We start from the raw sequence: 16,016 nt of genomic DNA, 5'->3' as shown, positions 1-16,016 counted from the left end.
CAATGTTGAGGTGACACCAGTCTCAGGTTAAAAGAGATGGGACACCAGGTCAGCTACTCAGCCTGAGGTCTTTCTCTGGTATGTGGGAACTAGCTCAACTCTCAGGGACAATCCTGAGCCAAAGCCAACTCTCCTGTCCCTTAAGTGGGACAATTCTGAGGCACTTACAAGGGGTTCCCAGCATGAAGGGGAACCTGGCATCGCTTCAACTTCTTGTTCGAAGTCTGTTTAGAGAGGCCCCCCCAACTAAAAATTCCATGACGTTGTGTCCTGGTGAGAGAAAAGTCTGAGTAGTGTTGTAACAGATGATCTCTAAGGTGCCTCCCTGGCCCAAATTCCTGTTCTTATCCACTGTATAAATTTGGTTACCTACAAATTTCTGAGATTGCCCCCAAGTTCTCAAAGAAGTGACAGGGTGAAGACAAGAATCACCCCAATGCCAGGGTATATAATCCATGTTTTCATAGTTGACGCCACTTTCCTTATGAAATAAGACACTTTTTTTTTTTTTTTTAAACATCAAAACACAAGGTTACTCCTCCCTTAACACAACCATAAAAATCAGTACTAAATGATGGTCTAAACTAAGACAAAATAAATGTATCCCAGTAAAATCTAAACTGTCCTAGCCAGCAAACTTCTGCCAATGGCAATTTTTTACAACTAAGGTTTTATCTAACTTCTTAACCATGCCTCCTAGACTTGCAACCCAGGCTGTAGGTCTGCTCAGAAATCAGCTCATCAGATGAATCAGATGTCCTTGGCTGTCTGGATTTTTTATAATTAGCTTTGTAATATATAATGCATTCAGTGGCTGTGGGCAAAGCTCAGAGGAGTGAGAAAATCCATTTAGAGCAGTTGCCAGAATTTCCAGTGTTTCCTCAAGCTTAGCCTACTAAATTCAATTCCTTGGCATAACCCAGAATAGGTCCCTAGATCTGCCAGACTTTTGTGGCTTCACCCAAGTTGGAAATCTCTCAAGAATCAGTCTCGTTATTTTGGCACCTCCTTTAGATGTCCCACCTGAATGGACGAAACATGGTCACAGAAATAATAGAAGTCTGCCATGTGTCAAACCGTGGGTGGGAGCTGGAGTTTATTAACTACATAGATGCCAACCATCCCTAAAGTGACAGAACTGCAGGGAGACAGTAATGTGGTTGTTTGCTTGAAAGAATTCCAGAGACCAAAGTATACAATTTTGAACACTGGGCTATTCAAGGGCCTGGTAAATTTGGAAACCACAGAGGCGAGGGAAAGGGACAGAAGAGGGAGCAGGATGTCAGCTCTAATTCCACATTCACTTTGCTCCGCTCTGTTTTACAACAATGTCAGCTCTATGGAAGAAAACAAAATGTGGTTTCTGTGTCTTTAAGGCCCGGGAGGCATTGGCAATGGGTAGGTTTCCATAGCAACTTGTAATTCTACTGTCTATTAAGTTGAAAAGCAACAATAGAAACTCCCTAGCAGATAAAGTGTGATACTTCTCAATGACAATTATCTGCTTTTGGGGGCCTGGCTTTTGCCATACTTAAAAAATCCAACACCTAGATTCCTTTGCTATGTTGGAATGAAGCAGAGCTATTTTTTTTTTAACTACTTTTCAAAAAGCTCTGAGACCAAAAACAACCATGTTTTTGAGGAAGTTAAGCTGCTTTTTGCCCCCAGAAGAATTTTCCCTCTGTACACATACACACTGTGCATAAGTAGCAAGAAAAATTAGGTAATCCAGAAATCTAATCATAGCCTGCTGTAGTAAGACTGGATCCATCAAGATCCCATGTCAGACCTCCTTGAAAGCGCCTGAAGTCATACCAAGTCTAGACAGGTGTGCTTTGTACCCACAAAAAAAGCAAGATCATAATCAATAAACCTCAATAAGCCCCCTCATTAATAGACAACCAACGTAACACTTGTTGAAAATAGAAGGCACTTTTGGAGGACACTAGAGCTATAAAAATAATGTGACCTCTATCTGCTCATAAATGGAGAAACTAAACATAGACATGTAAACATAAAACCATATGATCAGGTTTCCCAAGTGTTAGAAGCCGAACTATATCCCAAAAAATTCATGTGTCAAAGTCCTAACCCATCATACCCCAGAAGGTAAACTTAATATGTCTCTATTAAAATGAGGTTATTAGGCTGGGTGTGGTGGTACATGTCTGTAATCGCAGCAACTCAGGAGGTTGAGGCAGGAGAATCACAAGTTCCAGGACAGCCTCACCACTTTAGCAAGACCCTGTCTCAATAAAATAACATTTTTAAAAGAGCCGAGGAGGCAAGGTGCGGTGGTGCATGCCTGTAATCCCAGCTGCTCAGGAGGCTGAAGCAGAAGGATCGTGAGTTCAAAGCCAACCTCAGCAACTTTGTGAAGCCCTAAGCAACTCAGCAAGAACCTGTCTCTAAATAAAATACAAAAAAGGACTGAAGATGTGGCTCAGTGGTTAAGCGCCCCTGGGTTCAATGCCCGGTACCAAAAAAAAAAAAAAAGCCAGAGGTCATTAGATGGATCCTAATTCAAACTGGTGTTCAAGAAGACACTAGAAACAGTTCCTCCTTCACAACCCTAGAAAGAAATGACCCTGCCCACACCTTGATCTCAAACTCTCCACCCCACCCACTTCCAGGGCTGAGAAAATTAATTTCTGCTTTTATCCAACCAGGGTAGGGTCCTCTGTTACAAAAGCCCTAGCAATCTAACAAACCAAGCTATTTTCCTCCAGCACAGTAGTTCTCAATCCTTTAACTATATGGAAATCACCTGGAGGACTTGTTAAAAACAAGTTCAGGCCCCAGTCCTGAACTCTGACCTAGGAGGCCTGGAGTGAGGTCCTAGAATTGGGAATTCTGACCAGTTCCCAGGTGATGCTGATGCACGTGTTGAAGGTCTACCCGAGAACATTTGCATCAAATGAAGGAGAGGCTACATCTAATCTTAGCTAACTCTAGATGGCAGCCCGGGTGCTCCCTCCTGCCTGAATCTAAAAATGGAAAGGATTCCAGCTGGAGGTTCACAGCCAGGTGCAGTCACCCGAGGGATACTGCCCAGGGGCACTTGCCTACTGGAGAACACAATCAACGAAAGCTGTATTTTGCAGAGAGAGAGACGCTAAACTTCAAGGCACAGTAACCCTGCCTGTTACTAAAACCTGGCCCATGAATAGCTGCACCAAGTTCTGATTAATTAGACCATTAACTCTCCTTCACTGAAAAGTTAGGCCAGCAGATGAAGGGTAAAGAAGTTCGAATCTATCCCTTCAGAGGGGACAGAAGTATTCCCTCCTTGACCTTACCAGGGGCACCTGGGCCCCTGCTCAAGACCACACTTTAGAAGGCCTACTCTCCTCCTCTAACTGTTCCCTCCCCTCCAAGGGGGCAACCTAGCCCAGAAACCATGCCCTTTTCTAGATGAAGCCCCAGGTATTCTAATACCCTGCCTAAATGGCCCTGTACTTGCACAAGCCTTTTTAGTTTGCCCCAACCCATTTTTTCCTAGAAGAGCCCGTTACTCTCCACAGAAACTGAAAAATGTTAGCTACTTGCTTCTGCAGATTCCCTTGCAGAAGGAAGCCCAATCTGGCCATAAGGAGGTAAGAGGGGAAGTCTGCAGGGCTCTTCTGGGTAAGATCCCCTGTATCCCTGGCCCTTTAGTAAACACTGCCAGTGTGTTTAATCCTAAACCCGAGAGGTGATTAAGAGGAACAGGGCATGAGGCTTAGTTCTGGGACAGAAAGAGTCCTCATCTATAGCATTCATTGGCATTCAGTAGTAATCACTACTCCCACCAAGGCAATTCTGAGACCAGAGTGAAATCAATTAGCTTCAAAATTGGCTTTCACGATCACCATAACAGAAAGACTGCTGTGCAATGGGGCAGGGGCGGGAGGTGGACTGAGGTCTTCCTCTATATTCTTGCCCTGGCTGGCATTTATCAGAGGTAGGCCTGGTTCCCTATAAATAGCACCGTTCTTCCATCAACTAGGCCATGGATACTGAGCTCACAGAAGAGTACTCTTTCTCCCTAGCAGTATTCCAAGTAGACTACACTTTTTCCTAGAAGAGCCCCTTACTCTCTGCAGAGGCTGAAAAATGTTAGCTACTTGCTTCTGCGGGTTCCCTTGCAGCAAGAAGCCCTATCTGGCCGGTGGAAGGTAAGAGGGGAAGTCTGCAGGGCCCTTCTGGGTAAGATCCCCTGTATCCCTGACCCTTTAGTAAACAAGAGGAAGGTTTCTCCTCTTCTTTTCTAGACATAGTACTTCTGTTTCAATGCCTAAACCCTGGAAGCCATTTCACAACCATGAGAGAAAGCATTACAAACATACAAGATGACAGAGAAAGATCAAAACTCCCAATCGTTTTTTAATTAGTTATGGCAAAATATACTTAATAAAACTTACCATCTTAACCATTTAAGTATACATTTCCGGTAGCATTAAGAACAATCATGTACCATCAGTCTTCAGACTTCTTTCATCTTGCAAAATAAATTTGGAAACAACACTCCATTCCCATCTCTCCCCATCCCCTGGTAACCACTTTTCTATATCCTGTCTCTATGAATGTAACTACAATAGTGCCCCCACTTATCTACAAGGAACACTTTCCAAGACGCCCAGGGAATTCCAGAAACACAGTACCAAACCCTATACATATCATGATTTTTCCTTTGCATACACAGAATATAGCACGGATACACTGGCCAACGGGATGATTCACATCCTGGGCAGGAAAGAAATGGGATGGCACAAGATTTCAACACACTTTTAGAACCCAGCACACCATTTAAAATTTATGAATCATTTCTGGAATTTTCCATGTAATAGTTTTAGATCATGGTTAACAGTAGGTAATGAAACCAAGAAAAGCTAAACTTTCTTGGCGGAGGGGCACTACTGTACCGACAGAAGCCCCTGTGGCTCTCATCTGGCCCTGTTGGGTTTGCAGCCTGAGCTTTGGGTTCCCTATAAAGTCCCAAGGAAACCCCGGGCTGGGGTGGCCCCTGGTTCTCCACAAGGCAGGCACAAATTCATCACCGCAACGAGAAACAAATTTGGAGATTTTTACTTACAGAACCTGGGCCGGGAGGACGCGGTGAGTCGCGCAAGGCAGGAGCGAGGAGCCAGGCGGAGCGCTTGCAGCCCCTGCAACTAGCGGTATATATACCCGGGACCAGGGCGAGGCCCGCGTGGCCCATTCCCGGGAAGCCAAACGCCAGCTCAAGAGCCACATCCGCGGGGCAGATGAGGTGTCTCTAGTTCTTGCTTCTAGTTCTTATCTTGACCACTGGCTTGGGCCATTCGGATGTGACATTCTACTTCTTGGGACGCGTCTCAGTACCGTCACCTGAAAGTCCTGGGCTGGGGGATCTTCCCTCTGCGCCTTGAAGGTGGTTGGAGCACAGGTGTGAGCCATCGAGTGAGCCTGCCTCTGTAGCGTTCTGAGGCCAGGACAGCCACCTTTGCTGTGGTGTTCTCTTTTCACATTATTTATACATTGTGTATCCATTCGTACGTCGATGGACCCGGGTTGCTTCCACATTTGGGCTACTGCGAGTAATGCTGCTGTAAACCAGAGTATGGATATCTCTTGGAGACCCTGCTTTCAATTTCTTGGGGTATATACATCCAGAAGTAGGATTTCTAGATCATAGTTCTATGGTAGTTTTTTGTTTGTTTCAGGTTCCCCCACACACACTGGGGATGGAGCCCAAAGGCACTTAATTACTGAGCCACATCCCCAGCCCCAACCCACCTTTTTTAGAAAGGGACTAACTAAATTGCTGAGGCCGACCTTGAACTTGCAATCCTTCTGCCTCAACCTCCCAAGTTGCTGGGATTATAAGCGTTCGCTACCATGCCTAGCCTATTTTTAATTTTTTAGGACCTGGCACATAGTGTTCCGCAGTGGCTATAGTTTTACATTCCTCCCAACAAGCGTTTCAGTATCTTCACATCCTCACCAACACTCACTTTCTGGGTTTTGTTGTTACTGGTTGCCATGCTAATGGGTATGAGGTATGGTCCCGGTACTTTTGTTAGTTTTGTGGTGCTGGGGATTGAACCCAGGGCCTTGGACATTTGAGGCAAACCCTCTACCAACTGAGCTGTATCCCCAGCCCTGGTCCTGTCCTTTTGATGGCATTTATGGAGCCTATGAGCCAGTGTGGAACTGCCCTGCCTCTAGAGATCTTGTACACAAAATAAATAATATCCTTATTGTTGAACTCCCCTTTAGAAATATCTTAAGCATTTTCTAACAGATACACTGCTCTTCCTATAAGACCCAAAACAGAAAGGATTCATTCTCTTCGTGATTCAATTATCTTTTCCCCATGTTTTCTGTTACAGATCATTTCCTGCACTGAGAACTTAGCACAGATCAAATCACAACACAGTACAACCTCAAAGGAGTGCTCATACCAGCTTCCCCCGTGATAACCACAAACCGGAAACAGCCCTGATGTCCCCTCAGTAAGAAGCTGGATAAACCATGGTATATCCATACAAAAGAATACCATTTTGCAATAAAAAGGAATGAGCTATCAGTACATGAATGACATAGATGAATCTCAGAAACATTATGCAGAGTGAAGAAAACTTCATTCAGAAGAGAACACTGCAATGACTCCATTTATGTGAAGTCTTAGAACTGGCTATGCTAATCTGTGGAGGAAAAACAATGGCTGTGTAGGCCTTCCCTGTAAAGGGTCTTTGAATACATTTTAATTCCCTCTTAAAACCACTTTATTTTATTGCCTCTCGAAGTTCGCATAAGAATTAATGTGTGAAAATAGTGGAGCCCTGGAAACAGTTTAACAACCAGCCCCCTGGGTAGGAAAAAAGTATGTGCGTATTTATTTAGTTACTGAAAGGATATAAAGCACACAATTTATAAAACATACAATAATCTTTATTGTAAATTCCATATAACCAATCAGTTCTCGCAGAATGTAGTACTTGGTTTCTGCCGAAGTTACAACTGTCAAGTATAGTTCTGAATAAAAGCTGATTGATATTTAATGTGTATTAATTAGCAATAACAAAATGAAATAAGGAAAACTACATTAGAACTTATCAATGATGTGAGGAGCTAATTTGGTGAATCAGATAATAGTTCTCAATTGCTGGAATATTCAATTTTATGTGCTATTCCTTACAGTTACACACGACATGTTTTTAAATTTAGTCTGTATTAACGTTTTCATCATCACTTTTAAGTCTAGACATTACACCTGATTCATCTCACCTTGATTTTCTAGTATCTGTCGATTTCCATGGTATAAATAACTCCACTCTGGCCAGTTCTGAGCTACAAATGTACCATCACTAGCAGGAAAGAGATGTGCAGGAACACAGTAATTTGAAGTATTTCCACCATACCAGTAAGAATTAAGGCACATAACCTCAAAAACTTAACAGTAAAACTCAGTAACTAGAAAGTAAGAATTTTTAAGGATGGATTTACTGAAAGTTATATATATATAAAAATTGGGGGGCGAGGGGTACTGAGGATTGAACCCAGGAGCGTTTCACTACTAAGCCACATCCCCAGTCTTTTTTATTTTTTATTTTGAGACAGTGGCTCACCAAGTTGCTTGGGACCTTGCTAAATTGCTGAGACTGGCTTTGAACTCATGATCCTCCTGCTTCAGCCTCCCAAACTGCTGGGATTACAGGCATGCACCACCACACCTGGCTATAATTTTTAACAATGATTGTGTTTATCACTGGCTCCCTAAATTCCTGGAAAGGTAACAGATCGTGTGAGTCATTCAAGCCAGCTGGAGTACATTACAGCTAGAACACCAGGTTGTCCTGGTACTTTTTCTTGAAGATCCTGTAATTGGAAGCCCTCATGCTCCACGTGCACACAACTCCCCCAACACAATCAGGGTTAACTCCCTGGCTTTTCATGGAATTTCATTTTGCATTTGGATTTAAAAATAAAAGACACCCAGATGTTCAATAAATGTGTGCATTATTAGTAAATGACTAAACCACGACTGCTCCAAATTCTCGTCAGATACAACAGCTAAGAAAAAGCTATCACAAGGAGCAAGAAGTTGATCAAAAGAGAATGAATGTAGGTGCTTTCCACTTTGGAAACTACCCTACTGACATTTAACTGCAAACCCCAAACAGGAAACCAAATGGCTTTCATAGGAGAAAAAAAAAATAGATGAAGTTAGAAACAAAGCAACATCGTAACAAGGGGTGGGGCAGGTGCTGAGGTTAAGGATAGGTGTTCAGAAGAAAATGAGACAACAGGGGGGAAAAATACACACATCTTACTTCAGAAACTTTAGAATGGATCAGAGTTGACTCTGCAGACTCCATTAGGAAAAATAGGGGGGGAAATATCAGGAATACCATATTTACCTGTGTAATCTGTATTTGAGTTATATAAAAACACGGACCCCACCCTCTTCAGTACTGTACATTAAAATTCTGAAAGCAAATTCACATTCCAGGGAATGTGCCCCAGTTAGCCCTCTAGAGGGAGCTGAGCTTCCTCCAAGAGTGCCCTCAGGCTCCCATGCCCACTCAGTGTTGTCCTCCGTGCATCTGATCCTTGGTGTTGGTCAATCCCCTCACCAGCAACCAACTCTGAGTGGGAGCAACTGTGCCCTGCTACTAGAACACAAGCCACAGCTGTTTCTAAACTGAAACCGAAAACTTGGGAAAGCAAACATAACAAATTTTAACATGGGCTCAATGCAAGTGTGAAAACTAAAACCAGATCTGTGAATCGGTTGTCTTTCCTCAATGACTCACAGGCAACAGTTTTTAAATTCAGCAGAAATTCAACCCTTTTTTCTATCAACTGACCATTTATTTGGAGTTCAGAGATACCTTGTTAGGCTATGCCAAATGGGGGGACAAAATAAAGTGCAAATTTTGAGTAATCGCTGAATTTGATCAATATCCTGATCAACACCTCAAAGTAGGTATGAGATTAACAAGGGTTTTGTTTTTTCCCAAAAACAATTTGCAAAGGAAAAAAGGGGCAGGGGGGTTTACTTTGTGGAGAGTCTGTGGCAAATGGCATCTCAGTAAAGCCTTCCCTAATTCATAATGCTTATTAGAGAACAGGACTGACATGAAGACATCTGAGCCACCTCATTTAACCCAGCATTTCCAAATGTATTTGATCAAGGAGCCTATTTCTCCCACCTAACATCAATTAATATCCACAGAAAAGCAGGGGGCATTACCCATTTAAGCAACCGCCCTGATATGGGCAGCTGGCATGGAGACCTGTGAGGAAGGGCAGGGGGCTGTCTCCTGGAGGCACTTCACCCCACTCATGGCCAAGGCCGATCAAGCACCTTCTCCTCTTCTTCCCCACCCAAAGAGAAAGACCTCCTCAGATACAGTGGTCCATGATTCAGTTGACATTACAGAAAACGGCAGCAGTCCTTCCTTGCTGGACTCTCTAAACTCTGAAATCCCCTTTCTTAAAAAGCCCTGCATATATCCATTTCCCCAGGCTGAATCAAATACGTACATCAGGGTTTCTGCTATGCTCAGGGGAAAGATTAGCTCAGTAAATTAAATTATAAATGGCTTTATAAAATATCAAGGGAGGTAGACACAAAACACCACTCAGTTAGAAATAATATTTATTATCCCCTCCCCCCATGTACATATTACTTCTCAGAAACATGAAGATATTATCCATGTCCTCATCAATTACAGTATGTAGAAAATAAACAACTCATATCCTGTCAACAATATATTTTCTATCTTTTTAAAACAATAGCCGCTTTATTTCATTTTTTTATGTTAGTTCAAGAATAGTTTCAAGTTTTATTTTTTGGATCAAATCAATACAGTCTTTGTTTACAGGTAACAATTTTCTGACACAGTCCCTCCCCCCAACCCCTAAAAAAAATTTCTATATCCTAAGTGATAAACTCTTCTTGTACATTCAGCAAACTTTATATTGGAAAAGAAAAAGAATAATTGAGATAGGTATTTACTCTCGTGCACAGTAATAAATCTAGCTGAGCTTCTACACCTTGCTTTGCAATGATGTTTGCATAAAATAAATCACCTCTTATCAAGTTACAATGGTAATTTCTTGAAATGTAGATATGAAAGCAATACACTTAATCCACTGAAATTTCCTTCTAATTTTTTAATCTGTAATTAAACTATCACCATAAGGACAAGCTTCATCCCAAGATGTTTCTCCTTACCCTCAGCTATTTCTCTCTGAATCCTGGAGTCCTCTCTCAGATCACATAGACATACATTAAAAGCACAGGGGGGAAAAAAAAATGTTTTAGCTTGCTGACATAATGCCCTTAAGTTTGCTGACATAATGCCCACATTTTAACTTTAAAATGTAAAATAAGAGTTAAAGCATCACTTAAATCGTACAGTACATTATTAATCAACAGTGTCCCACAGACTCAGAAGTTCCCTACACTGGTTGTCTTCTTTGCACTTAATAAGTCTGTAACATGACTCAATCAAAGAATGTGCTTGTAATAGGCTGCTGGTTTAACTTTAGAATTAGAAGTTTTATACTGGGCTATTTTCAAATATGAGAAAGGCTATGAGTGGTATATGAACTATTAATTTTGTTTCCCATTACCTACAGGAGGAATTTATTCAAATAAAATTTTACAAGACAAAATGAGAATCTATATGCCTACATGTGGATGCATACATGTATATATTAAACCTAACTAAAGTTTTACAAGCAATACTAACATAGTTCTGGTTACACATTCCTAAAGACTTAATGGTCTTAAAGATACATGTAATAAAGAGGCTTATGCAAAAGGCAAAACTTAAGAACGTGATCTTTGAGGTTTTCAATATTACTTCAAAAAGCTGTTTCTATCCCTCATAGAAGAAAACTATGCAACTGTTTATCTTAAGGAAAAAAATTATAAAAAGATAATGCTATCATGTAAGAATTCACAAAAACTATAACTGTATATTCCATAACAGTCATACCTACTTAAGGTAAATCACAATTGTGGTTTTTATTGTGTTACAGACATCACCATTACTTTTCCTCTTTTATAATGAGAGGTTTTATCTTTTTAAAAATTATTTAACGAGTGCCACAGAAATTCAAATCCCAGTAGCAACAAGTTAAACAATATTACAAAATAAGGCATTCTGTTCGCATGTCAGGAAAGTAACAGGCTTAGTGCAGTAAAGCGAGCTCTTAACATTTTACAATTTTATATAATCCAAATATTATAAAGAAGGCAATCTCTACCCAAAAAGTCCAATTAATTTCTATTTTTCAGGGAAACAGAAAAACATACATAAAATTCTCAAACTTTGGCTATTTCTCCCACTGCCATAAACAGAGACTGATCTTAAGTATTTAATAAAGCCATTAGACATGTGGATCAGTCTCTGACTATGCCATTTCTAAGCCTGTAGGTCACACAATAAATGATTCCAAATTATAGATTAAATCTAATGACAAAAATCCCTGTAGTGTTATTTATGAGGGGGGAAAAAAAAAACACGTGAACTCAGGACACACACACACACGTGTGCAAATACACACAAGCACACGTGCCACATAGTAAACAGTTTCCTTAATTAGTTCTCCAGAAAGAACCAAAATTCTTTATCATCAAGCTGCAGCATGTGTACGAGGGGCAGCAATGCAACCTTATAGCACAAGGTAAGAATCTGAATGAACTTTTAAAGAACTAGTACCTCGAACCAAAGATTTTACCAAAGATGAACTCTAAAATACGCATTTTTTTAAAATTTGGACTTGACTGCCTGTTGCACTTTTACATTAAGTGTCGCTTAAACAAAAATAGAGCATAAATTCAATATTCTACCATCTAAACATTTTAAAGCAATGGTTATGTTATCATCAACAAGTAAAATGCACCTAATTTGGGTCTTTTGACACCTCTTAAGTTTATTGTATGATAAAGTTCTTCACAGTTTAAAATATTGTGAAGAAATATATTTATGTATAACTATTCACATACATACTATGTACACATACTATGTATTTGATGTATCCATAAACTCTGAATGTATGTATCAGTAGGATACCCACACATATGCAGGAATCCTAAATAGACTGGTGTGAAGTATGAAATGGTTTCCCAGAAATGCTCAGAAAAGAATATTATTATGAATAACTGTAATAACAAACATTTTACCTTATTTACATAGTGCCTATCTCCCAAGAGGTAAATATGCTTTATAGACATTTCTTAGTATCTCTGTGAGGTTGGGCACTGAGGACACTATCAATTCTCATTTTCCACAACCAAGTACCTGCCCAAGATCATACACTTTAACAGTGGCAGAGTAAAATACAAACATTAAGCTCTCCCAGTTCCCAAAGTCTTTGATAACCAGATCTAACAGTCCTGTGGTGATACCAATATTTCCAACATTCAACACAACTTCTACCACAAAGGATCGATTTCTACATCCTCCTGTACTTGTGATTGTGCGTTATATGTGTATCACAGGGAGATTAAAATGGTTTTTGGTTTTGGCAGATGAAAAAGTCTAACATTCAGTGTGATTATAATTCAGTGTAACTTCTCCAGTTTAAGTGCGACACAGCTGATTGGTCTACTGGGGAGATGCAGTCAATGTCTAATCATAGCTGAAGAGTTCCTGATCCAAACAGCTACTGTATGATTACAGAGAAAGCCTACAATCTTGTATTGTCTTAAAGGTCTTTTCTATCTCCACATATTGGTATACACATATAAATAAGCATTTTAGCACAAAATGTACAGTTAGCATCAGTTCATGTTCAAATAAACAAAGGCCTTAAGGATGAACTTTAAAGGCCAAGAGCTCCTCAGAGTGCATGTTGTTTAAAGATCGAAGATCTGGCAACTTTAGAAGTAGTTTTGTAAAAATAGAGGCCTCGTTTGGATGGTTTTTCATTATTAAGGTCCTTAGTGCACGAATGAGGGTTTCCTGCAAAGCCTCCACAGAGTTGACGTTTTCTATTCCAGATCGATCTAACAGGAAGTAAGGAATACAGAAACAGAAAGGAAGAGGATATATTATTGACAATAAAAATACAATTCTTGTTCATCAATCTAACAAATTCAAACAAAGTCTTTATACTTTGAAACAAAGGCAAAAGATAATCTGACAAAATTTTTTCAATCTAACAGCAAGTTTTCTAACTGTATTAAAATGCACACGTATCACACAATATATTTGATAAATCAAAATTCTTTAGTGCTTTGGAATTTTGGTTCACATAAAACAAGAAGTTTTGATCTGTTAAATCAGATGCCATCTGTGATGTCAATGGCTTTCCAAGTGCCAAGACAAAATGAATAATGTGAGACAGAAATATATTTTTAATACATATAAGCCAAATTCCACATGTGAAATGCAGGGACCCTCTAAAATAACCTCTAATAATTCCCCTGGTATTCATACCCTGTGTAATCCGATCCTCTTTCATGGGCTAGACTGGCTGAATCATATCTAATGAATAAAACTCTGGCAGAGAAGTTTAGGTTACAAAAACTTGTGACTTCCATCTTAGGTATCTATCTCACTAAGAAAAGTCAGCTACCACACTTGTGAGCTGCCCTATGAAGAGGCCTCCGGGGTAAGGAACTTAGATGGGTCTCCAACCAACAGGCCACAAGGAAACAAGAGGTCCCACACAATAGCTTTCCAGGTGCTGAATCCTGTCAATAACCACATAACCCTGAAAGCAGAGCCTTTCCTCCCCTAGCTTTCAAATGAGGTCAGGGGCCTCTGCTTGACTACAACCTCCTAAGAAACCCTGAGCCGGGGAATTGTCTCTAAGCCACACCTATATTCCCAATCCTCAAAAAAATGTAAGATAAAAAACATTTATTTGTTTGGTTTTTTACCAAGGATTGAACTCAAGGGCACTTAACCAGTCTCATCCCCAGCCCTTTTTTATATTTTATTTAGAGACATGGTCTTGCTAAGTTGCTTAGGGAGGGCCTCACTAAGGCTGGCTTTGAACTTATGATCCTCCTGCCTCAGCCTCCCAAGCTGCTGGGATTACAGGCATTCGCCATTTGCATTCATGAAGCACTAAGTTTTGGGATAATTTATTATGCAATAATAGGTAACTAATACACCATGCAACTTTATTATACTAGCTATATTACACTACATTCACTTTCATTTAGCAAGACTATGTTTACTAAGCTTGCCATGCAAAATGTTAATTAGTGATTTAGAATAAACCAGCAATAAAGTATCTCAAAATTAGCCAAACCATATGTAGTCAACCCATAGGCTTTTTTCATCAGCAAGTTATTTCCTCTCTTTACAAAAGGAGGCAGTAGTGCACAAGAAATATGCAATGGTCCCCAGTAGAAGGCAGCTGTAATTAACATGAAAAAGATTTCTCTTCTACAAGGAGGCAAACTTCTTTGGTCATTCATGCCCTATCATTTTTCACAAGGATACTGAGGATGTCTTGCATTAACACTGCTAGTTTAAAAAGCCCACTGCAATGCAAGCATTTAGAATAAGAACTAAAATTTAATAATAAAGTGGGGAGGGAGTGTGATACAGAAAATGCACAGGAAACATGATGAAAAAGGCTTATCTTTTTCTGTAAAAGATGGGGAAGGAAGACATACTAGACATGGAATCCAGGGCTTTGCACATGCTAGGCAGGGTTTCTACTGAGCTACAATACCAGTCCTTTTTTATTATGAGACAGGGTTTCACCAAGTTACCCAAGCTGGCCTTGAACTTGCAATCCTGCCTCAGCAGTAACTGGGATTACAAGATGCATCACCATGCCTACTGAATTTACCTTATACATACAAAATTTGAAATCATTACCATGTCAACTCTTATGCAAAAAGAAACAAAATGAATACTGATTATTGATAGGAGGAGTCAGAATTTTTCAGATAAAACTATTAGACAAAAAACCTCTTTTTCTTGGCATCTTTTAGCCAATCATAAAGTTATCTTTGCAAAAATACTTAAAGTTTTCCATAATGCTTCCAAGAATCTGTTTTGCCTTTGATATTCAATTGTTTTGTTTTGTTTTATAAACATCTTTGTAACTTATTAAATCATGAGCCAAACTCTGAATGTATGTGCTGGCTACTCTTCTAGGTACTTGGAAATCAGCAATGAACAAAACAAACCAAAATCCTTTCCTTTTAAGGTCACATTTTAGCAGAATATAATATTTTGGATATTATCATAGGTAATTACCATACCAGAAAAGAATGACAGCGTTCCCCTCAAAATAACCAACACGGACAAAGAGAGAAACCAATGCTAAGGAAGTAAAACTGTTTGAGTGGGAACTAGGATCATGAATAAATTGGTCCTTTGGTTAATATTTGGGTTTAGATGACCTATACTTGTTTCCACAGCTCAGAACTCAGGGAAATGGATGCCTATACTAAAATGCAAATCAAATTACATTTTACAGAAGCCTCAATTTCTTTCTTTTCTTTTGGTACCAGGAATTAAACCCAAGAGCACTTAACCACTGAGTTATACCCCCAGTGCTTTTTTGTATTTTATTTTGAGTCAGGGTCTCTCTGAGTTACTTAGGGCCTCAACAAATTACTGAAGCTGGCTTTGAACTCCCGATCCTCCTGTCTCAGCCTCCCAAGCCATTGGAATTACAGGTGTGTGCCACCACACTCGGCTCAAAAGCCTCAACTTCTAAAACCAAGTTCTTTATGATTTTGAGGCCAAAGGACCCAATGATAAATCTGGCTGGACCATAAACAACAATCTGCTATAGACTGTAACACTGAATGCAGACTGAAGTGGAAACCCATCTTCTAAACAGTGCACTGAATTAGGTGACATGTTCACATCTGCCCCCCCACTTCTTCAGCTGATTCTTCCTGCCACTCCCAAAAGCCTGTACACCTCACCAACCTCCTCCAGGATGCATCTATAAAGACAACTGAAATCTCTATCTAGAAGAGTCTGGGCCAAATACTGACATGCTGGTCCCTAACCTTCAACCAAAAATTATCGCTGTCACTTCACACAACCTGA

General features: G+C 40.1%; 1 protein-coding gene across 3 annotated transcripts in view; it reads right to left on the bottom strand.

The window, feature by feature from the left end:
* Positions 1-9,611: 9,611 nt before the first annotated feature.
* The window catches only part of Nr1d2 (nuclear receptor subfamily 1 group D member 2), a 29,558-nt gene continuing 23,153 nt past the window's right edge, over positions 9,612-16,016 (bottom strand). For 2 of the 3 annotated variants that reach the window (XM_076842883.1, XM_076842890.1), the window contains one exon: positions 9,612-12,991. In XM_076842883.1, coding sequence (XP_076698998.1) covers positions 12,795-12,991 — 197 coding nt within the window. In that variant the 3' untranslated portion in view covers positions 9,612-12,794. The remainder of the gene's footprint in view (positions 12,992-16,016) is intronic. The other variant, XR_013090241.1, reaches the window with a different exon arrangement.

The sequence above is a fragment of the Callospermophilus lateralis genome, chromosome 1, assembly GCF_048772815.1.
Source record: "Callospermophilus lateralis isolate mCalLat2 chromosome 1, mCalLat2.hap1, whole genome shotgun sequence".
NCBI classification, from domain to species: domain Eukaryota; kingdom Metazoa; phylum Chordata; class Mammalia; order Rodentia; family Sciuridae; genus Callospermophilus; species Callospermophilus lateralis.
Note: the sequence above shows the minus strand (reverse complement) of the source record. Positions and strands in the feature narration are given on the sequence as shown.